Source organism: Salvelinus fontinalis, chromosome 5 (assembly GCF_029448725.1).
Source record: "Salvelinus fontinalis isolate EN_2023a chromosome 5, ASM2944872v1, whole genome shotgun sequence".
Classification (NCBI taxonomy): Eukaryota; Metazoa; Chordata; class Actinopteri; order Salmoniformes; family Salmonidae; genus Salvelinus; species Salvelinus fontinalis.
The window spans coordinates 16015817-16039284 of NC_074669.1; the positions used below are offsets into that span (position 1 = coordinate 16015817).

Consider the following 23468-nt stretch of genomic DNA (forward strand, 5'->3'; position numbering starts at 1 on the left):
CCCAACTGTGAAGAACAGGGTTGGCAGCATCATGTTGTGGGGGTGCCTTGCTGCAGGAGGGACTGGTGCACTTCACAAAATAGATGGCATCATGAGGAAGGACAATTATGTAGATATATTGAAGCAACATCAAGACATCAGTCAAGAAGTTAAATCTTCGTGGCAAATGGGTCTTCCAAATGGACAATGACCCCAAGCATACTTCTAAAGTTGTGGCAAAATGGCTTAAGGACAACAAAGTCAAGGTATTGGAGTGGCCATCACAAAGCCCTGACCTCAACCCTATCGAAAATCTGTGGGCAGAACTGAAAAGGCGTGTGCAAGCAAGGCCTACAAACCTGACTCAGTTACACCAGCTCTGTAATGGAGGATTGGGTCAAAAATCTCACAACTTATTGTGGGAAGCTTGTGGAAGGCTATCCGAAACGTATGACCCAAGTTAAACAATTAAAAGGCAATGTTACCAAATACTAATTGAGTGTATGTAAACTTCTGACCCACAGGGAATTTGATGAAAGAAATAAAAGCTGAAATAAATCACTCTACTATTATTCTGACATTACACATTCTTAAAATGAAGTGGTGATCCTAACTGACCTAAGACATGGAATTTTTACAAGGATTAAATGTCAGGAATTGTGAAAAACTGAGTTTCAATTTATTTGGCTAAGGTGTATGTAAACGTACGACTTCAACTGTAGATAGATAGAAGCTACGTAAATAAACCCCTTGCCCTTGCTTACACCTATCCAATAGGGGTAAATCACTGATTACTTCTCGGACCTATTCAAACAGGCGAGGAGTTGGAGAGAATATTTGGGCCAATAAGGCCTGAGGAGGTGCGATATATCACAAACCCCCATATGCCTTATTGCTATTATAAACTGGTTAGAGCAGTGAAAATAAATGTTTTGTCATACCCGTGGTATACGGTCTGATATACCACGACTGTCAGCGAATCAGCATTCAGGGCTCGAACCACCCAGTTTATAATATTATGTAACCGGTGGAGAGATACAGTTCTGTATGGATTCAAATGAAACAGTAAACAGTCAGCTGCTGCTGTTACAGTGAGTTCACCTTTGAAACGCAATGTTCACATACTGTATCTTTGAATCCCGGTCTAAGTCTTTACTGCACGACTGTTCGATTCCGGTCCTGGACGGCCAAAACGCTTCTGTTTTTTGTTTCTACCTGGTGGTTAATTGCACTCACCTGGTGTCCCAGGTCTGAATCAGTCCCTTATTAGAAGAAGAGGATGGAAACCAGAAGTGTTTTGGCCCTCCAGGACTGACAGTGAACAGCTTTGCATGGACAGCGCCATAGCAGATAGTGTCAGTAAGAGAGAAGTGAGCTAGCCAGTGGCTTCAGAGACGGGCCTGTGTCAGGAGTCTCCATGCCACCACTCCACATCGCTCGGCTAGTTATCCTATCCGAGGGGAAATCGCACCCTGCCAACACATTCCTGCCTGCGGCCTAAATCTGACCTTAGTTATCGCCCAGAGACAGAGAGGCTGTCGGAAGCCGTACGGCTGGCAGATGTGTGTTCAGAAAGGGGCTTGCTGTATTTGTGCGCGTGTGCTCTCTGTCTAACAGAGATGGTTTGTGTGTTACAAAATGGCTGGCATGTTTGGCCTCATGTCGATCCCATGGAACGCCCCTGTTCAGAATAGATGGAGAGTAGACGTAAGAAGCTGGGTCCTCTGTTGTCGTCTGTGCTGGAGTCTGGAGTGGCTAGCGAGGCTGGGATGGCTATGTGCTATGGTGTGAGTGGATGTCCTCTAGCGTCATGAGGGTGTGAGTGTTTGTACACAGAGGTCAAGGGGTGTAGCTGCGTGCGCACACACAAGTACAAATACACACACACACACACACAATAACCCAGTATGCCCCCATGGGGCAGGCAGCAGAAAGAACAGATGCAGGCCCAGTGCTGCAGCAGGCAGGGCAGTCAGGGTGTTGGTATGTGAGGAATGCTCTGGGAAGGAGAGAACACAGAGAGCAGGGACTGACCGTTCAGGGCCAGAGAGGAACCCTGCCTTGTGAGAGGAGGCAGATTTATGACAGGGATGGAGGGGAGGGTTGCACCTGCACCTTCGCGTGACACATCCTGCACCCACCGCTAACCCCTCTGACCTTTCCCTGAGGATGTAAGGGTGAGGGGACCAAGGGTGTTTCTTGGCGCTTCCAGATGATCTCTAGACCATCTGCGTTCCCAGAGTTGGTCACTGCTCTGCTCTGGAGAACTTGGATCCTATTTCCTGATCCAAGTCTCTAACCTACCTGACCTAAACCCCTGAGTTGGCCAAGGACAGGGTCTGCTGCTCCGTCGCACCCCTCTGGAGTCTAGACACCACCCATTCAGTTGACACAGTCACACGATCACACGATGATGACCTCATCATAGGGCTACTGAATGACTACTTCTCAGTGTCCCTGATCTGTCTGGATAATTTTTAAATCATACCACCCGTCCATTTCTGGGAGTGGCAGGGACATCTGATATATAGTGCATTCGGAAAGTATTCAAACTGCTTGACTTTTTCCACATTTTGTTACGTTACAGCCTTATTCTAAAATGAATTAAATAAAAATCAACACAATCTACACATAATACCCTATAATGACAAAGCGAAAACAGGGTTTTAGACATTTTTGCACATTTATAAAAAACATAACAGAAATACCTTCTTTACATAAGTATTTAGACACTTTGTTATGAGACTCGAAATTGAGCTCAAGTGCATTCTGTTTCCATTGATCGTTCTTGAGATGTTTTTACAACTTGATTGGAGTCCACCTGTGGTAAATTCAATTGATTGGACATGATTTGGAAATGCACACACCTGTCTATATAAGGTCCCACAGTTGACAGTGCATGTCATAGCAATAACCAAGCCATGAGGTCAAAGGAATTGTCCTTAGAGCTCAGAGACAGGATTGTGTCGAACCACAGATCTGGAGAAGGGTACCAAAATATTTCTGCAGCATTGAAGGTCCCCAAGAACACAGTGGTCTCCATCATTCTTAAATTGAAGAACTGAGCAATCAGGGGAGAATGGACTTGGTCAGGGAGATGACCAAGAACCCGAAGGTCACTGACAGAGCTCCAGAGTTCCTCTGTGGAGATGGGAGAACCTTCCAAAAGGACAACCATCTCTGCAGCACTCCACCAATCAGGCCTTTGTGGTAGAGTGGCCCGACGGAAGCCACTGCTCAGTAAGACACATGACAGCCCGTTTGGAGTTTGCCAAAAGGCACCCAGAGGACTCTCAAACCATGAGAATCAAGATTCTCTGGTCTGATGAAACCAAGCTTGAACTCTTTGGCCTGAATGCCAAGCATCACGTCTGGAGGAAAGCTGGCACCATCCCTACGGTGAAGCATGGTGGTGGCAGCATCATGCTATGGGGAAGTTTTTCAGCGTCAGGGATTGGGAGACTGGTCAGGATCGAGGCAAAGATGAACGGAGCAAAGTACAGAGAGATCTTTGATGAAAACCTGCTCCAGAGCACTCAGGACCTCAGACTGGGGCTAAGGTTCACCTTCCAACAGGACAACGGCCCTAAGCACACAGCCAAGACAACGCACAAGAAGCTCCGGGACAAGTTTCTGAATGTCAGAGCCCAGACTTAAACCCGATCAATCATCTCTGGAGACCTGAAAATAGCTGTGCAGCGACGCTCCCCATCCAACCTGACAGAGCTTGAGAGGATCTGCAGAGAATGGGAAAAATTCCCCAAATACAGGTGTGCCATGCTTGTAGCGTCATACCCAAGAAGACTCAAGGCTGTAATCACTGCCAGAGGTACTTCAACAAAGTACTGAGTAAAGGGTCTGAATAGTTATGTAAATTTGATATTTCAGTTTTTGTATTTTTAATACATTTGCAAAAATGTCTAAAAACTGTTTTTGCTTTGTCATTATCGGGTATTGTGTGTAGATTGATGAGGAGAAAAAACTATTTAATCAATTTTAAAATAAGGCTGTAACGTAACAAAATGTGGAAAAAGTCAAGGAGTCCGACTACTTTCCCAATGCATTGTAAACACATGAACACCAGCTTCTTAACAGCTCATTAATGACTAGGTTTAATGGTAACAAATACAGGATGCTAATTTTGAATGGGCTGAGTGGACTGGGAGGATGTCATGTGTGTAGAGATTGTGACAGTTTGTGAACATAATGCCGAATCTTGGCTCAAATTATTTTATAAGGCCAAAAATCTAGATTCCACTCAAGTCACCCCAGAGACCTCGCCAAGTCACCCCAGAGACCTCGCCAAGTCACCCCAGAGACCTCGCCAAGTCACCCCAGAGACCTCGCCAAGTCACCCCAGAGACCTCGCCAAGTCACCCCAGAGACCTCGCCAAGTCACCCCAGAGACCTCGCCAAGTCACCCCAGAGACCTCGCCAAGTCACCCCAGAGACCTCGCCAAGTCACCCCAGAGACCTCGCCAAGTCACCCCAGAGACCTCGCCAAGTCACCCCAGAGACCTCGCCAAGTCACCCCAGAGACCTCGCCAAGTCACCCCAGAGACCTCGCCAAGTCACCCCAGAGACCTCGCCAAGTCACCCCAGAGACCTCGCCAAGTCACCCCAGAGACCTCGCCAAGTCACCCCAGAGACCTCGCCAAGTCACCCCAGAGACCTCGCCAAGTCACCCCAGAGACCTCGCCAAGTCACCCCAGAGACCTCGCCAAGTCACCCCAGAGACCTCGCCAAGTCACCCCAGAGACCTCGCCAAGTCACCCCAGAGACCTCGCCAAGTCACCCCAGAGACCTCGCCAAGTCACCCCAGAGACCTCGCCAAGTCACCCCAGAGACCTCGCCAAGTCACCCCAGAGACCTCGCCAAGTCACCCCAGAGACCTCGCCAAGTCACCCCAGAGACCTCGCCAAGTCACCCCAGAGACCTCGCCAAGTCACCCCAGAGACCTCGCCAAGTCACCCCAGAGACCTCGCCAAGTCACCCCAGAGACCTCGCCAAGTCACCCCAGAGACCTCGCCAAGTCACCCCAGAGACCTCGCCAAGTCACCCCAGAGACCTCGCCAAGTCACCCCAGAGACCTCGCCAAGTCACCCCAGAGACCTCGCCAAGTCACCCCAGAGACCTCGCCAAGTCTTCACAGTGACCTCGCCAAGTCTTCACAGTGACCTCGCCAAGTCTTCACAGTGACCTTGCAAAAAGTATTTGCCTGCTTTCAGTCAGCAACTGCAAAGTGCACAAGAAATGTGGAACACTTTTTTAAATCCAAAGGGATTAAAGAAATATGCATTGAGGTGCTCAAACAATTGGCGAGCGAGTGCATCTTCTGATAAACACTGAACGCTTGAGCAGTTCCAGCCCGGAAATGAAAATAAGATTGAGTGAATGAGTGCCGTGACTGGGCTGTTTGTGGAGACATAAGGAGACTGAGAGAAAGTTTTAAATCCATAAAAGCATGACACAAAGGGAGCCCTACAGCTGTGTGTGTGTGTGTGTGTGTGTGTGTGTGTGTGTGTGTGTGTGTGTGTGTGTGTGTGTGTGTGTGTGTGTGTGTGTGTGTATAAAGAGGTTACCATCGCCCTCCTTAATGTAAACTCTTTTGTGAACATGTCGCCACTTCACAGAAAACCATCACCGCAACGCCCTCTAATGCTAACAGCTGCCACTTTCATAAGTCGTAAATTTGCCTGCAGTGGACTAGGCCCCTATTAAACTTTAACACTGTTAGAGATTGATTAGTGGAAAGTTACTGTATGTCGGAACAAACACCGTCTGCTAGAACCTTATCCCCAGCAAGGAGGCTCAGAAGAGAGCTGGAGAAACTATGTTGTGCATTCCATTCAGAGGTTGTGTCCCAAATGGCACTCTATTCCCTATATAGTGCATTACTTTTCACCAGGGCTCTGGTGCAAGCTGAAACTTGTATTGCCTGCCAGTGTTTCTGGGCTCCTTCCTCGACGTAACCGGGCATTCTGATTGGTTCAGACGGGGTAGGGTCGGGTTTTCTGACCCAAGCATCACTATGTGAGGAAAATATTATGCTGGTTGTTCCACGTTGTGTTGCGTGACTGATCTCTCTCTGTGTTAATTCACATGGAGATGTGGTGTGACAGGGAAAAATTTGTGTTTAAGAGGTGGTGCAAACTTGACTCTTCTACAGCTGGGAGGCACACTGAGTGTGTGTTTGTGTGTGCATATAGTACCAGTCAAAAGTTTGGACACCTACTCATTCAAGGGTTTTTCTTTATCTGTACTATTTTCTACATTGTACAATAATGGTGAAGACATCAAAACTATAAAATAACATATGGAATAATGTAGTAACCAAAAAAGTGTTAAACAAAATATATTTTAGATTCTTCAAAATAGACACCCTTTGCCTTGATGACAGCTTTGCACACTTGGCACTTTCAACCAGCTTCACCTGGAATGCTTTTCTAACAGTCTTGATGGAGTTCCCACATATGCTGAGCACTTGTTTACTGCTTTTCCTTCACTTTGCAGTCCAACTCATCCCAAACTATCTCAAGCTGGTTGAGAGAATGCCAAGAGTGTGCAAAGCTGTTATCAAGGCAAAGGGTGGCTATTTTGAAGAATCTCAAATATAAAATATATTTTGATTTGTTTAACACTTTTTTGGTTACTACATGATTCCATATGTGTTATGTCATAGTTTTGATGTCTTCACTATTATTCTATTATAATGTAGAAAATAATAAAAAATAAAGAAAAACCCTTGAATGAGAAGGTGTGTCCAAACTTTTGAATGGTACTGTACGTGTGTGTGCATGTGTGTACATGTGTGTACAAGGCCAGGGAAAGAGGTGAGAGGCCACATGACCATTGAACCAAGTCCTTTGCCCTGTAACCAAAGCCTTGATGGAGGAACAAGCCTAAGATTTACTGCAGGCGTATTCTATAAACATTGACACACACAGACCAGCTGCCTCTCCAGGCCAGGCCTCCTTCGTCACTCTCTGTGGCTATGGTGTCCCTCCGAGCCCGGCCTGGGATCGCATGGCTGCTATACCCCTTCACCTGCTCAGCCAATGTGGCCTATCTTTCAGCAGCACCAGCCCCACAGGGTACACAGACCAGGGCAAGCACACACACACACTAGTGCTGTTGCACACACATGTACGTACTTGCACATACACACCCACACACTTGCGTTTACACAAATACACACTTTTACTGATAACACATCTACATACACACACACACACACTTACATCAATACAAACACATACGGAACACATTAGCACAGACTCAGACACCCCTCCCACCTCTGCAGCTGATTTTCCTAGCCAACCACGTCCAACATGCTGATGATAAGTTAGCAGTACCTCATCATCCCCTAGCTGACCTATCCTCCTACTGACACCATGCCAAGCCTGTTGCATTTACATACATTCAACAAGGATTTACACTGTTGGACATATCACTATGAACTAATAAACTAAATCAAACTTTGCATGTAAACAAATCCACAAATCTCATTATATATTGAATAACTTTACATTTTCTTAATGCAAATCATTTTTTTAATGTCAAAACTAAAATGTCAATGTGCTGGCTCTTTCAGGACGAAACGAGCTGATAGCACGGTACATCAAGCTACGCACAGGGAAGACGCGGACAAGAAAGCAGGTGGGTTTCGTAACACCACTCCACTTTTCCCCTATATGTTTCCTGCCCTTTCTCCAAAACCATGTGCACCTCTTAAACAACCCACTCACTCCATGTCTGTCCAAGCCGTCTGCAATCAGGAGCTGGAAAAAACCCAGAGAGGGCTAGGGGAAAGCCATGACAGCAGGAAATGATGCTGCCGTCACTCCTACACATTCCCGAGCCCCAACCCCGTTCTCATGCTGAAATGGGTCTCTCTCGAGTGATTTAGAGGGATGGGGCCCAATGCACAGATGCTATAGGATCAGACGACAGTGTGTTTCTTCACCACTTCATCTAGCACATAGCCCAGCCTCATTAGGAGAGCAAGAAGCAGAGCAATACAGGATCTTTACGGCAGAGAGGACACTGTAGAGGGCTGGATGGGGAAGAGATTTGGACCCTATCTGGGACATGGGATTTCAAGAGATTGGGACTATAAGGTTTCATCTGCAAAAAGATGATTCTGAGATAATTGGCTTTAAAGTTCCAAACCCTCATTGGTTTGAATGGTGTCAGCTATTTTTATCTATTATTATTTTGAACTTAACAACTTGAGTTGGGGGTAGTTAGAGTACTATATAGGCAAAGAACATTGAACAAGGCTATGTCAATAACATTTTGCCAAAAATGCAGAGAACCTTATTGTCCCAAGCTCTCGATTTGATATGGAGTGACTGACTGACATATTGGCACTGACTGATGTTGCATTGCATAGAGAGAGAGGGAGTCCATCTGTGTCCCTTTATGTGAAGATGCGATGGGGGGAAAGAGGGAGAGGGGTTGGAGTTGACAATGAGTTGAGGAAGGGTAGAGTGAGAAGGGAAGGGGGACACCTGCTGGTCTAGCAGTGGCCAGGGCCATGAACAATTCAGTTTGGTATTCTTAAGTGACATATTGGTTCCAAAAGTCTCAAGACAATGACATCATAGAATGAGAAAAGGAATATTATTGTTTGTTGTACATTTCCTCCGTGGAGGATAGTTGGCTGAACCCTGTACAGCACATCTGCCATAGACCTGATCTCTCTCTCTTTTTCTCTATCCCTCTCTCTCTCTCCTCCAGGTGTCCAGTCACATCCAGGTGCTAGCGCGACGGAAGGCCCGGGAGATCCAGGTGAAGCTGAAGGTACGCTACGTGAGTCTCCCCCCTTTTTGAATCTTGAACCTGTGCACTGCATTGTGGATTGGCTTGAAGGGCTAGTACAATAGCAATGGAATGGGTAGAAAAACGAATCAAACAGGTTCTAAATTCCTGAAGATTTACATGGATCCACCGATTTAACGGAGCAATTCGACCTTTTAGAACACAAGTCATCCACATTCTAAACCTCCTCTCCAATGTCTGCCATGCCACATACCATGGTGTTACAGTAGGGACCTTGCTTTCAATGGGAATGTCAATGTCTACCATTCTACCCATTCCAATTGTATGACTGCTACAGCACTAGCTACGCAGATCATTTGGAGTAGTGTGCTGGTGGCTGATGTTTTTAAGGTAGGGCTATTCAACCTGGGGTCTGCCTCCCCCCTAAGAGTCCACTGAGGTACTGCAGGGGGTCCGCAAAAATATTTGTATAAAAATATCCCTAGCAACAGAATATTGCTAGCAACAATAGAATAAAGGAATTGTGTATTACATACCTACCGTTGAAAAGAGGAGAATATCTTCTAATGTTGTCAACTTTATTTATCAATCCAAATATTGAGCAAATTGAACTCATTGGTGCTGAGTCTAGGTCCAAAAGGCTTCTTAACAGCTTCTACCCCCAAGCCATTAGACTCCTGAACAGCTAATCAAATGGCTACCCTATTTGCATTGTCCCCACCCCACACCCATTTTTACGCTGCTACTCTGTTTGTTATCCATGCATAGTTACTTTACCTCTACCTACATGTACATATTACCTCACTTACCTCGACTAACCGGTGCCCCTGCACATTTACTCTGTACCGGTACCCCCTGTATATAGCCTCGCTACTGTTCTTTTATTGTTGCTCTTTAAATTGTTATTTTTACATTTATTTTTTTTCTCTTTATTTCTTTTTTACTTCAGTTAATTTTAGTAAACACTAACACTTTTTTTCTGAACTGCATTGTTGGTTAAGGGCTTGTAAGTAAGCATTTCACTGCAAGGTGAAACTTGTTGTATTCGGCGCATGTGACAAATAAAATTATGTGATTCAATTACACTCAATGGAGTATCTGACATGGGCTTTGAAAAAGCCCCTGCTACCAGTGCAGAAAGTGCCGCTGGCTGCTCCTAAGCTTTCTTGACTTGATTAATGTTTTGCCAACACACGGCTAACCTTCATTTAACCAGCTAAACTTAGCCTAGTATTTTCACTAAGAACTATGTTAGAGTTTACACTTCCTCTTCCAATTATATGGATGTGGGAGGTCAAAATAATAATAAAAAATGATCAAATCCATTAATTTTAAGATGTTGATTACCTCTCCTTGCCATTCACCTGATAAGACAAGATGTGTTTTTTCTTATTTTATTTGCTAACATATGATGGGGGTCCCTGGGTCACCGGTTTTCCTGGGCAAGTAAAGGTTGAAAAAGCCTGTTTTAAAAAGTGTGAAGTTGTGTTGTTGGGGAGGCTGTGGTGCTGCTTGGCTGTAGCCATGGTGTGGTGCTGCTTGGCTGTAGCCATGGTGTTGTTCTAAAGCCACAGAGCTCAGATCATCAGGAAGGCTTCATATGGTCCTCATGCCATGTTATTCTCTTCTCATTTTTAAGTTTGATTCCATGTAAAAAATTACTCAATATACCGTGGCCTTGATATCCATGAATACGATGTGGAATTTCTAATGGTTCCCATTCCTACATTTCAGTACAAACAATATGGAGAGACAAAACAAATACAAACAGAGAGTGGGTTGTATTTAATAGCACCACCTTAATTCACGTGGGTGTAATATGGAGTGCTTAGTCCTATGATGCATATCTACAAATGACCACAGTAAATGTGGATACGCTCCAGCATCCCTGGCCTGAGGCTTGCTGGGCACGATATGAACAAATGCGTTTGTCAGGAGAGAAATACATTTTTGTATTGTTCCTTCCAGGCATTTCATTTGGTAAGTATCTCAATAAAAGTGTTCCTGTTTGGTGGGTGAAAGCTTTCCTAACACCTCCCGTGTCCCTAGCACTTTCTTAGTTTACATTTCTTACTGCAGACATGCACGCAAACACACACACACACGACAACAAAGCTCTCCGTCACCTTGGACGGTGGCCACTGGGCCACAGCTGGCAGGGCCCAGCATTGGTCACAAGGCATCCTCTGACAGGCCTTTTTAAATACATCTTTCTTGTAACTGAGAACATTACCAAATGTACTCCCCATATTTCAGCTATGCCCTTGTGTCAGCTGGTTCTAGGAACAAGATTGTGCCGTGTGGCCTAGCATTAAGTGGCTGAGAGTGTTGGTAATCCTCGATGAGTTGGAAACTGCTGAAGTCGGCATGATGGACACACGCACCACAGAACAATAACGCTATACCATAGACAGGAATGACTGCTGTTTCTGGTAGCCACCATGTCACCTGTTTACTGTTAGCATTTAGCCGCAAACTAGCTTGATCATTACCATTAGCATAGAGCTAGCCCTCCGACATGCTCGACCCAGCTCCCACTGTGACCTCTAGCAGAGACATAGGCCACTTGTCAACACCCCCTGGCCTCTGCCAAGGCAATAAACTTTACTTTCAACCTCAGGGATCTTGACTGCAATATCACCCATCCTCCCAGCCCAGCCCCTATGATCAACCTGGCTTTCACCCCTCATTTCCCACCCAACAAACAACATAACGAGGCTAGTATTCCCACAGGGTGCGGACTATAATGGAGAGCGTGACCTGACCCCTGGGCCTTGCTGTGTGTGTCTGCAGGACCAGGCTGCCAAAGACAAGGCCCTCCAGAGTATGGCCACCATCTCCGCCACCGCCTTCCAGAACAAGATGGCTCTGCAGGGGCTGTCCAGGCCACCGTACCCCACTGCTGGTGGCGTGAGTAATGTGTGCAGACAGACACACCCTGTCCTTGAGCAACACTGGGGGATACATATACAGTAGAAGGAGAGGTGGTGTCATGTAGAGTGTATGTAATAAAATATCTGTCCATGTTTTTTTTTTTTCAGTTTTGGCATGGCGGTCCTGAAGAGTAAGTTACAACCCTGTGTGTGTGTGTGTGTGTGTGTGTGTGTGTGTGTGTGTGTGTGTTTACCATATTTCTGCAAGACCGGCAGTCATGAGTCACGACCACAGTAAAATTCCACATGACCGGTAAGCCACGGAAATCTCCTTTTATGCACTCTGGACATGCGTTGGTACTATCCAACTCGCTAACGACTGTCAGGTCACTAATGGCCTGGTACCCAGCGCTCTATTGTCTCTCTAACCACTCCGACATCAATGCAAAATCGCAATCAAACACTTATCAAAACAGTATGTGCTTTTGAAACTCACCGTACTGTGATCGATCAATTTGAAGAAAGTTCAACAACAGGTTGAAACAGTGGAAAACATGGTCGTTGTGGATGTTGTTTCAAAGCCAAACCCAACGAAATGGACAGCTTATTAGAGCTTATGCATAGGCCAAAATTTGAGCCCATGTCCATAAAAAAATAAGGAATTACTCAGGAAAATATTATTATTTTTTAAACAGATTTAAGATGTATTTGGTACATAATTGGTCTAGCCTATGCTCCAAAATGTAAAAAATTATAGTAATGGCCTTTGAGTGTGAACTGTATTATTATGCATACTGGATGTACTGGTTACCTTGTACTACACTCCAAACGTTCTGTATAGTCTAGGAGAGAACGTATAGGCCTAGGCGATGCTGTTGGTTAATTGATTGTACAGTGCGACTTAGTTAGCCTAAAATTATAGTAAGTTTTTATTTGATTTTGAATATCCTAATTATTTTAATTTTCAAAATTAATAGTCTGACACATTACCTTCAGGTAGAGAATATCTCACCACTGCGTTTCCATCTCCTCCTTCATTCCTTTCTCAAGCGCGCAGAGAGCGGGTCTGTCAACGGATTAATTAAATATGTTTTGTTGTGAAAACGTGTTACTAATTAACTACTACAGGAACAGGGTTGGAGAACCCATGGCATACAGTTTGGCCAAATTGGGCATAATATCAGCTGCCATGCAGCAAGTGGCTGCAAGCCCTCAAAAAGTGGTTGACGTGTGGAGTGAAACAGGCATTCTTATAAACTATAACGAAGACGCAAGGAGTCAGGAAGCCGGTGCAGTTGGTGAGTTTAATATGAACGAACATCGAGTGAAACTACAAACACCCGTTTTATCTCGACATGAAACAATACTGCCTGATGGGTGACAACAACGGAGTGCTAGATAAAGCGGGAGTGATCAGGGAAGTGATGAAGTCCAGGTGCGACTAATGATGAGGCGCAGGTGTGCGTAATGATGGGTTGCCAGGTCCGGTGGGTAGTAGACCGGCGACGTCGAGCACCGAGGTGGGGAGCAGGAGTAAATGTGACATCAGCCCAGGAATTTCTATATGCAATCCTTTGTGAAAGCAGAGTTTTGGTGGTTGCCACTAAAATGAGAAGGATCCCAACTGCTACTTTTTTTTGCGACTTTTTCCAGTCATCAATATCCTAGAGTCGCATCATGCAGCCCATAAATCGTTTGACTTCTAAGACATTCTAAGGTTTGTGTCATTTCACTAAAGTTGCCGAATAACTCTAAATCTAGCGTACAGGACCTGTTTCAAATTGTCACTTTTCAGCTCAACATAAATCCACTTCATATGCGCACTTGTTCTAGAATGGGAAAAATATTATTTATATTCTACGTTCAAATATATTATTCTTACTATAAAATAATGTAAAGTAATGGCAAGGGACTTATAACCATATCTTGTCAGCTAAATGAACTAGCCTATATCATGGAGCATAGCCAGATAACATACAGTAGGCCAACTCATATTCTGTTCTTCTGAAATACCTTTCCTTCATATCATAATGTTTCTTTAAACCTGCCTAAAATAAATAATGGATTTGTTGTGATGGTGTATATTATTAGACTTTTAACTGTAGATGTTCCAAAGGCACATCAGAGGCTTGTATGTGTGGAGGCCTAAACATGTTTATATTAATTAACGGTCAATTACCGCGAGACCTGCAGTCATTTTCATGACCATTTTCATGACCATAACCAGCTGACAAAATATCATGATTCCCTATGCGTGCGAGCCTGTCTGACTGTCAATAAAAAGGCATAGGCCTACTGCCACTGAATAAATAGAAATCACAATCTGTCAAAACTGAATGTGACAGAGTAACATCTTAACAGGTTTATTTAAACGGCACTTTCGTTAATGAACCTGAGCCCCCAGTGTGTTTAAGGGTCTGCCGGTCTAGTCATGTGTGTGCGAGGGGTCAGGGTGTAATGTGTCTACTGCCTGTCTTGTCTCTCCAGCATTAAGCCCTTTTCCCAGCAGAGTTACGCTATGCAGACGTCCGGCCCACCCCCCATAACAGGTGGGTTTTCTCAGCTTCCCTTCATGTCCCCATGTGTCGACAGACGTTGTCCTGGTCTGCAAGTGACGAAGAGCTCCAAAAGAGCTCAGAGAAACTGACAGTATGCAACAACATTTTTCAAACCTATGGTATGTTCTGTTACTCTGCGCCACCCCCCTTCTCTTCTTCAGGCTATGAGAGCATGGCAGGCCTGTCCATGTCACCGGGCGCCCCCCCGTGGCAGGGGCGGAGTATCGCCAGCTCCAAGCTCCGCATGCTGGAGTTCTCTGCCTTCCTGGAGCAGCCTCAGGACCCAGAGACCGTGAGTAGTAATTTAGTAGCCATTCACCCTGCCTATTAAGCCTCCACATTCATATTCATCTCCCTTAGTTGATAGGGACACTTTCAGTGCTCATCAATGTAAAAGTTTGAGACATAAAGAAAAACAATATCTCCTCCTTTTCATCCAACCCTTTCCCTAAAGCTGTAATGTGAACTTCCTCACACCATGACTGCATCTTGACCATGAACTGAATCAGTGCTCTGAAAGTAATCAACATCTCTCTCTCTCTGTTTTCCAGTTTAACAAGCACCTGTTTGTGCACATCGGTCAGTCCAACCCCACCTTCAGTGACCCTTACCTGGAGGCAGTGGACATCCGGCAGATATACGATAAGTTCCCTGAGAAGAAGGGAGGGCTGAAGGAGCTGTTTGAGAAGGGGCAGCCAGACACTTTCTTTCTCGTCAAGTTCTGGGTGAGTCCAAGCAGAATCAAATCAGAGGTGTGTGTTAGTGGGCACATTGTAGTGTGTGTGGGTGAGTCTCTGCTTTCTGAATAGAATCATGGAAAGGGACTCGAAACAAAGAATTAGTCGCAGCACAAAAGGGGAACTGAGAGAGTATTTTGTAAGGTAAAGGTTTTTGTAGCACTCTCCTCAGTAGTCAATGACATAAATGTGTTATGTGTTAGGTGTTGGGATAACTTTAGCACTGGAGCTAAAGGAATTTAGTAACGATTTCAGTTTGAAGGAAATTAAGGCATTGATTAAGACCTGGCTGCTTTCTGCCCATGGGTACAGTGGGTAGAGGGCACATTGTAGCGTGTGTGACCGCAGCCTTTGGTGCTAGAGTGGCAGGGCTTCTCTTTCACTGGGGAAATCTGAGCCTGGGCACCTGTCCCCTCGCTATTAGGCTGGATCCACTTATTTATAGGTCCCTCTGAGAGAGAGTGTAAGGGAGAAAGTGTGTGTGTAGTGTTACGAGGAGCTGGGATGCAGGGGTAGTTAGAAAAGGACATGAGAGAGAGAACAGAGTCCACTGTGTCCATCTCCTCTGACCACTTCTTTGCCATGTGGATAACTTACTTCAGAAACACAACTTATACAGGCTCTATTCTACAGAATGGAGATTTTCAGAGGTTATCATGTTTCCAGTCACACCTTTACATCCCAACTCTATATTCAATTATGATCTCTCCCCTAGTTGGCTTGTACATGATGTGTTAGTCACCCTCACTTGCTCTTTTGTGAAGTTATTTATTGTAGAGAGAGAAAACACATCAGTGAGTGACAGAAACCCATTGTGTCCAACAAGCCTTTCATCAATATGACACCCGCTTACTTCATGTCAGAGCTCTGATAGACTCCGGCACCCATGACATATAGTACCTTCAGAAAGTATTCACACCCCTTAATTTTTTCCTCATTTTGTTGTGTTACAGCCTGAATTTAAAATTGATTACATTTAGATTTTGTGTCACTGGCCTACACACAATACCTCATGTCAAAGTGGAATTATGTTTTTATAAATTCTTGTAAATTAATTACAAATGAAAAGCTGATGTGTCCAGAGTCAATAAGTATTCAACCCCTTTGTTATGTCAAGCCTAAATAAGTTAATGAGTAAAAATGTGCTTAACAAGTCACATAAAATTGTATAGACTCACTCTGTGTGCAATAATGTTTAACTTTTTTTTTTTTTGGACTACCACGTCTGCACCCCACACATACAATTATCAGAAATGTTCCTCAGTCAGGCAGTGAATTTCAAACACAGATTCAACCACAAAGACAAGAGAGGTTTTCCAATGCCTCGCAAAGAAGGACACCTATTGGTAGATGGGTATAAATTCAAAAAAAGCAGACATTGAATATCCCTTTGAGCATGATGAAGTTATTAGTTACACTTTGGATGGTGTATCAATACACCCAGTCACTACAAAGATACAGGCATCCTTAACTCCGTTGCCAGAGAGGAAGGAAAAACACTCAGGGATTTCACCATAAGGCCAATGGCGACTTTAAAACAGTTGAATGGTTTTGATAGGAGAAAACTGAGGGTGGATCAACATTGTAGTTACTCCACAATACTAACCTAATTGACAGAGCGAAAGGAAGGAAGCCTGTACATAATAAAAATATTCCAAAACATGAATCCTGTTTGCAATAAGGCACTAAAGTAATACTGCAAAAAATGTGGCAAAGAAATGAACTTTTTGTCCTGAATACAAAGTGTTGTGTTTGGGGAAAATACTACATAACACATCACTGAGTACCACTCTTCACATTTTTAAGCATGGTGGTGGCTGCATCATGTTATGGGTATGCTTGTCATTGGCAAGGACTAGTGAGTTATTTTTACAACAAAAAGAAATGGAATAGCGCTAAGCACGGGCAAAATCCTTGTTCCGTCTGCTTTCCAACAGACACTAAGAGACATTCACCTTTCAGCAGGACAATAACCTTAAACACAAGGCCAAATATACACTGGAGTTGCTTATCAAGACAACATTGAATGTTCCTGAGCGACCTAGTTACAGTTTTGACTTAAATCGGCATGGACATAAATGGCAAGACTTGAAAATGTCTGTCTAGCAATGATCAATAACCAACTTGACAGAGCTTAAAAAATTCTTTACCCAGAAAGACTCACAGCTGTAATCACTGCCAAAGGTGATTCTAACATGTATTGACTCAGGGTTGTGAATAAATATGTAAATCAGAGATTTCTGTATTTCATGTTCAATACATTTGCAGAAACTTCTAAAAACATGTTTTTCCTTTGTCATTATGGGGTATTGTGTGTAGGTGGGTGACAGAAATCTATTTAATCCAGTTTAAATTCAGGCTGTAGCGGCAAAATGTGGAACGTCAAAGGTTATGAATACTTTCTGAAGGCACTGTATGCAGCTATCCCGAACTGACTGGAGAAACAAGCCCATATGACTGCTGCTAGTGCCAGATGCATCACCTCAACATATCTTATTATAGTGGGTCTGATTGTACGGAGGGGGCTCTCCAACCCTCATGACACCCATGACAAAACACACACACAGACAAACAACCAACCAACATCTGGACATTTCAACAGCCACGCTGAGTGCAAAAAAGAAATAAAAATACAGCAACCTTATCTGAGGTGACTTATACCTCGTTTCCTTCTTCCTCCTTCATAAAGTGAGAAAGAAAACCCAGTTCATTCGAGGCGGCCAGCCAGCCACCCGGGCATGACTTGGGGGCGTCCTGAGGCTCTGGCTAGTTGTCATGGTGACGGTGACAGGCTGCTGGCCCGTCTCCAAAGCTATGGCATTCTAGATTGAATTTCCAGCTCCCCGACCGGCCCTGCCTTCTCCCCACAGCGCCCGTGGCCCTGTCCTAACGGATTGTCTCGCGCCTTTGAAGTGCCCGGAGAATCCGATTTGAGCCGGCCCTTGTAAATTGTTACACAGGAGCCCGGCCTGGCTGATCTAATCAGCCAATTGAGGGCTGTTGATTATAATTGGATGAATTCCCTCGCAGGCCGTTAGGGAAGTGGGGAGCGCAGGTTCGGGGAGGGTCACTGGGCCCCGGGGATGAAGACAAATGAGAGAATCACAGGAGCGAGGGATGAAGACGAGGAGCGGGGCGATGAAGAGAGGCTGAGCGCTGTATTAATGGCCCATTAGGAGACAAGGGCCTGAGAGGGGAAAAGGTAAAGCCCTCCGTGTCTGTACTCCTCTACCATGACAGAGATGACGCCTCATCTCGATGTAAAATATTATATAGCATCAGATTACCCTCACCCCCATCATTCCCTTAACCATTAGGAGGGATAAAAATATATCTGACCCAGTATCGGTGACTAGGGGCAGATTCTGCCTTAGACAGACATGAAGTTGGATGCACTTGACGAAGAGAGAGTCCTGTCTGGCACTAACGCCACAGCTAGACACAGCATCTTGGGAATGCAGAGGCGGGATTGGCAGCCTAAATTAAGTCAACACAGGCCAGGCCAATAGATGCTGCTTGGCTTTGCAGAGCGTTAGTCGCAGGCTTTGTTGAGCCATCACACATTTTGGGTAACACGTTTCAGAAAGCCAACAGACACACATGCACTTTTCCCTGTTCCTTGAAACAAAGTCTATTAAATTAGAAGAACCGGACATTACTGAAAGAAAGCTTGATGTATAACGACTGAAGTAGATTTCTGTTTAGGTTCTTGATTGAACTGTCCAGAACTGAAAATATGTCTCGTCTTAGACTGGCAGGTTGTTCGAACAATGCCTTATCCTCTTGCTAAGACTGACAGGTTGTGTATGTGGTCTGTGTGGACCTCCTCCTGTCTTTCCTGTACTGTCCTATCTGTTCAATAAAAGATAGCGGGAGGGAGGTTGTTGTTGACTGTGTGGCTCCTCTCTCTCTGTGCAGGTTGTTCTGTTGTTGTTGACTGTGTGGTTCCTCTCTCTCTGTGCAGGCTGATCTGTTGTTGTTGACTGTGTGGTTCCTCTCTCTCTGTGCAGGTTGTTCTGTTGTTGTTGACTGTGTGGTTCCTCTCTCTCTGTGCAGGTTGTTCTGTTGTTGTTGACTGTGTGGTTCCTCTCTCTCTGTGCAGGTTGTTGTTGACTGTGTGGTTCCTCTCTCTCTGTGCAGGTTGTTGTTGACTGTGTGGTTCCTCTCTCTCTGTGCAGGTTGTTCTGTTGTTGTTGACTGTGTGGTTCCTCTCTCTCTGTGCAGGCTGATCTGAGTGCCAACCTGCAGGAAGACAGAGGTTTCTTCTATGGCGTGTCCAGTCAGTACGAGAGCTCTGAGAACATGATCATCACCTCCTCCACCAAGGTCTGCTCCTTCGGAAAGCAGGTGGTGGAGAAAGTAGAGGTGAGAGAGACACCAGAAGGATTACTCTAGCGCCATCAGTAGAGACTAAAAAGTACTTGTAAAAAAAACAACTAAGAAATACATACCATAGATGCAGATAAAGACTAGGTACAGTAGATACAGTAACAGAAATGGATATGGATTATGTAGAGCTTTGTGTCCAGGATTGGCATAAAAAAATAGATGTTTTAGACCTGTTATCTCTCCACACCTCACTGATTCTTGACTGCTGATAGAACACAGGTTCTACTATGCTGGTAGACTTATTTAACCAGGTAAGAATTTGACCTGGTACTAAAATATAAGGGGATTTGAATGATTGACAGTTGAACTGATAGGCGGGGTCAACATTTGAGGTCAATGACTGTGGTTATTTTCACTCTGAGAATGAATAATAACCCAACCAGTGGCTGTGATGGATTCAACTTTCTATTCACTGCTCTGTGGTCCAGAGCAGACCATCACAAGACAACACTTACACTCCTCACCCTGACTCATGGTTTGTGTCCCAAATGGCACCCTATTCCCTAGTTAGTGCACTACTTTTGGCCAGAGCCCTATAGGTCCTGGTCAAAAGTAGTGCACACTATAGGGAATAGGATGCCATTTGGGACGGAACACCATTGTTCTGTGTTGCCTGTCCACCACAGCATCACTGTTATCCCTACAGAGATGTGTTGTACAACACTCAAACACATATTCACACGGATATTGAGGGGAAGCCAGGCCAGTCATCTACTATAATGTAATAACATTCAACAGTGATTATGGTAGCTATTATCTATAGACTATATTTAAGCAATAAGGTACCTCGGGTGTTTGTGGTATATGGCCAATATACAACGGCTAAGGGTTGTTCTTAAGCACGACGCAACACGGAGTGCCTGGATACAGGCCTTAGCTGTGGTATATTGACCATATACCACAAACACCCGAGGTGCCTTATTGCTTTATAAACTGGTTACCAACGTCATTAGATCATTCAAAATAAATGTTTTGTCATACCCGTAATATACGGCCTGATATACCACGACTGTCAGCCAATCGGCATTCAGGGCTCGAACCACCCAGTTTATAATTAGTGTTATCTATCAGGTACATATGACATAACTTTCATTTCATCTATGAGGTGTTATAATGCATTTTTAATGTGATATCTCTAGGAACCTGTCCTGGTATATTGAACATACAGTATATCATATATTGGATACATTGTGTGTGTCCCCAGACAGAGTATGCGCGGTTTGAGAATGGGCGGTATGTGTTCAGGATCCACCGGTCCCCACTGTGTGAATACATGATCAACTTCATCCACAAGCTCAAACACCTGCCAGAGAAGTACATGATGAACAGTGTACTGGAGAACTTCACCATCCTACAGGTAAAGGCGCACACACAATTACCAGCTATCATTTAAAATATTGTAGCAGACAATTGTTCACTTGTCAACCACCTGCTTGAAGAGTTTAATGCAGAAGAGATTGAGAGCAAGGAATGGGAAACGGGAGCAAGGAGAGTACCACCATGGTAACAATGTGGTCATCAATATAAGGGCTCAAACTCACTGTTCATTCCATTGGCAACTGCAGTCCAGACACAATGACCATATTGAACCCACACAGCAGATCACATCGCAACATGTTATTAGGTTCTCAATGGGCTGATTTAGCCCATATTAAACATGAGCTGCACACACGCATGTATCAATGCTATGTATTATGCATCAAGTGCTTCTTTTAGGGATAGGACAATGATATGGTGAAAGTATTGTTCTCAAAAGGAGCTCATGCATTTTGACAGTTCGCTTTTGTGTAATTGCTTGTACCACTCTGTCAGTGAGAGATGAGACCGACCTGTATGCAAAATAATAAATCATTTGTATTGCTTAAAAATGTATATTTTTGAGAAATGTGTGTAGTAGTATTATAGCTAGTGGTGTTAAAGGACTGTGCATGTGGGTCTGTCTCTGCAGGTTGTGATCAACAGGGACACACTGGAGACCCTGCTGTGTATAGCCTATGTCTTTGAGGTGTCTACTAGTGAGCATGGAGCCCAGCACCATATTTACCGGCTAGTCAAAGACTGAGACAGCCATGTGGACAGAACCACTATAGGCCAACAACACCCCAACCATGGACAAACTCCTCTGTAAGCTGCAAGCACAATACGATTGTCTGTCAGGACCCAAAGAAGCACTGGGCGGGTTGCTTGCCCACTGAAACTAATGTGGAAGAGTTGGCTTGGGAGCTGGAGTGAACTATACCACTGTGTTATGTGAAAGAGAGGAGCAGAGGGTGGGAACCTTCATTGTGGTATATCTGGATGTACAAGAGGAGCCAAATGTCAAGACAATGCATGAGAAATTGTTGTTTTTCATCTCATATTACTAGTGCTTGCTTGTTTTGATTTAGTTTCATTTTAGACAGCTGCATGAGCGGGATTTGTTTTTTGTCCATGGGCTCCACCTAGTGACTTCTAATGTATATTACACACAGGGAAAGAGGACGAAAGGAGAACTGGAAGCAAGACTGCACATTTATAGTATTGTTTTGGTGCCAATGTTTGTATTATTTGAGTAAAAATATGTACAGTACCACAGCCATCTCCCCTGAAAAATAATCTCTATTGAAGAAAATGAGAGTGAAGATTATGATTTAAATAAATATTGTATCCACCTGGTTTGATGATCAAATTAAATGTTTTGGACTATTGTTGAATGAAATTGAGCACCACTCGCATGTAGTAGATACCTCTGCTGAACATGACTAGCTACAGTATGAAGAAACTGTTGTAATCTATTTTTGGCACTGAACTGAAGTTTAAGATGGAAATACCCTTCACATATCATACTTAACAGATCAGGTTGCTTGATTTTTGTTCTTAATGTGATCTATTGAGACTAATATATGAACATGTCATACTACAATTGTTATACCTGTAATAAAACGATGATAAAAATGAGTTCTCAGGTAAGTTTCAAACATAACGATATAAAAAGCATCCATGTTGGTGCTCCTGAGTGGAGCAGCGGTCTAAGGCACTGCATCTGTGCAGAGTGGCGATACAGCAAAAAGTGTTTTTTACTACTTTAGCTGTTATTTGGCCATATTAGCTCAGAGGCCGTGTTCGAGATGATCAAAACCGTAATGTATCATTGGTAAATTGTGACTGACTGATCTACAAATGATAATGAGTAGTTGTGTATTGGGCAAGGTTATTTGTAGATCAGTTTGTCAGTAGCAATGTCGAACAAGCCCATTGTGATCGACACTAGAGTAATACCAGAGACAGAAAATGAAGTGAGACACCTCAGGTCGTCACTAGTTCCTACAGTCACAAAGTCAGAAGGCCCACCTACTCGACCAATCAGATGAGGGAGTGTGACACAAATAAATGTGCAAAAGGAGCGCCTAACATGAAATCCGACAAAATATCTCAAAACAAGACATGGTGTTAAGGACAAGATTAAACGAGTCACGATTCCCCAGGTGGCAGTTTCTTGTCATTGTTGGTAGCTATCTGGCCATCCAGAATCACAACACACCGGTCTTCTGCCCCATTGAAGCGTGCATATTGTTTTCGAGAAGTTGTCAGTTTACCTATCTAAACAGTGCCTTCAGAAAGTATTCATACCCCATTACTTATTCCACATGTGTTACAGCTTGTATTCCAAATTGATTAAATAATTTTATTCTCTCACCCAATACACACAACACACAATACCTCATAATGAAAGGTGAAAGCATGTTTTTAGAAATGTTTGCAAATTTAATACAAATGTAATAGAGAAATATCTAATTTACATAAGTATTCACACCCCTGAGTCAATACTTTGTAGAAGCACAGCCGTGTCTTTCTGGGTAGGTCTCTAAGACCTGGATTGTGCAACATTTGCCCATTATTCTTCAAGCTGTCAAATTGATTGTTGGTCATTGCTAGACAACTATTTTAAAGTCTTGCAATAGATTTTCAAGTAGATTTGTCAAAACTGTATCTCTCCCACTAAGAAACATCTTGGTAAGCAACTCCAGTGTAGATTTGGCCTTGTGTTTTAGGTTATAGTCCTGCTGAAAAATGAATTCCTCTCCCAGTGTCTGGTGGAAAGCAGACAGAACCAGGTTTTCCTCTAGGATTTTGCCTGTGCTTAATACCATTCCATTAATCCCCCCCTC

At 44.1% G+C, this 23468-nt stretch overlaps 1 protein-coding gene across 1 annotated transcript in view; it reads left to right on the forward strand.

The window, feature by feature from the left end:
* The window catches only part of LOC129855204 (transcriptional enhancer factor TEF-3-like), a 37654-nt gene extending 15400 nt beyond the window's left edge, over positions 1–22254 (forward strand). Inside the window, exons 2-11 of the mRNA XM_055922619.1 lie at positions 7574–7638; positions 8722–8784; positions 11497–11673; positions 11805–11827; positions 14124–14185; positions 14356–14486; positions 14746–14919; positions 19156–19296; positions 20525–20677; positions 21269–22254. Coding sequence (XP_055778594.1) covers positions 7574–7638; positions 8722–8784; positions 11497–11673; positions 11805–11827; positions 14124–14185; positions 14356–14486; positions 14746–14919; positions 19156–19296; positions 20525–20677; positions 21269–21382 — 1103 coding nt within the window. The 3' untranslated portion in view covers positions 21383–22254. The remainder of the gene's footprint in view (positions 1–7573; positions 7639–8721; positions 8785–11496; positions 11674–11804; positions 11828–14123; positions 14186–14355; positions 14487–14745; positions 14920–19155; positions 19297–20524; positions 20678–21268) is intronic.
* The last annotated feature ends 1214 nt before the right edge of the window (positions 22255–23468 follow it).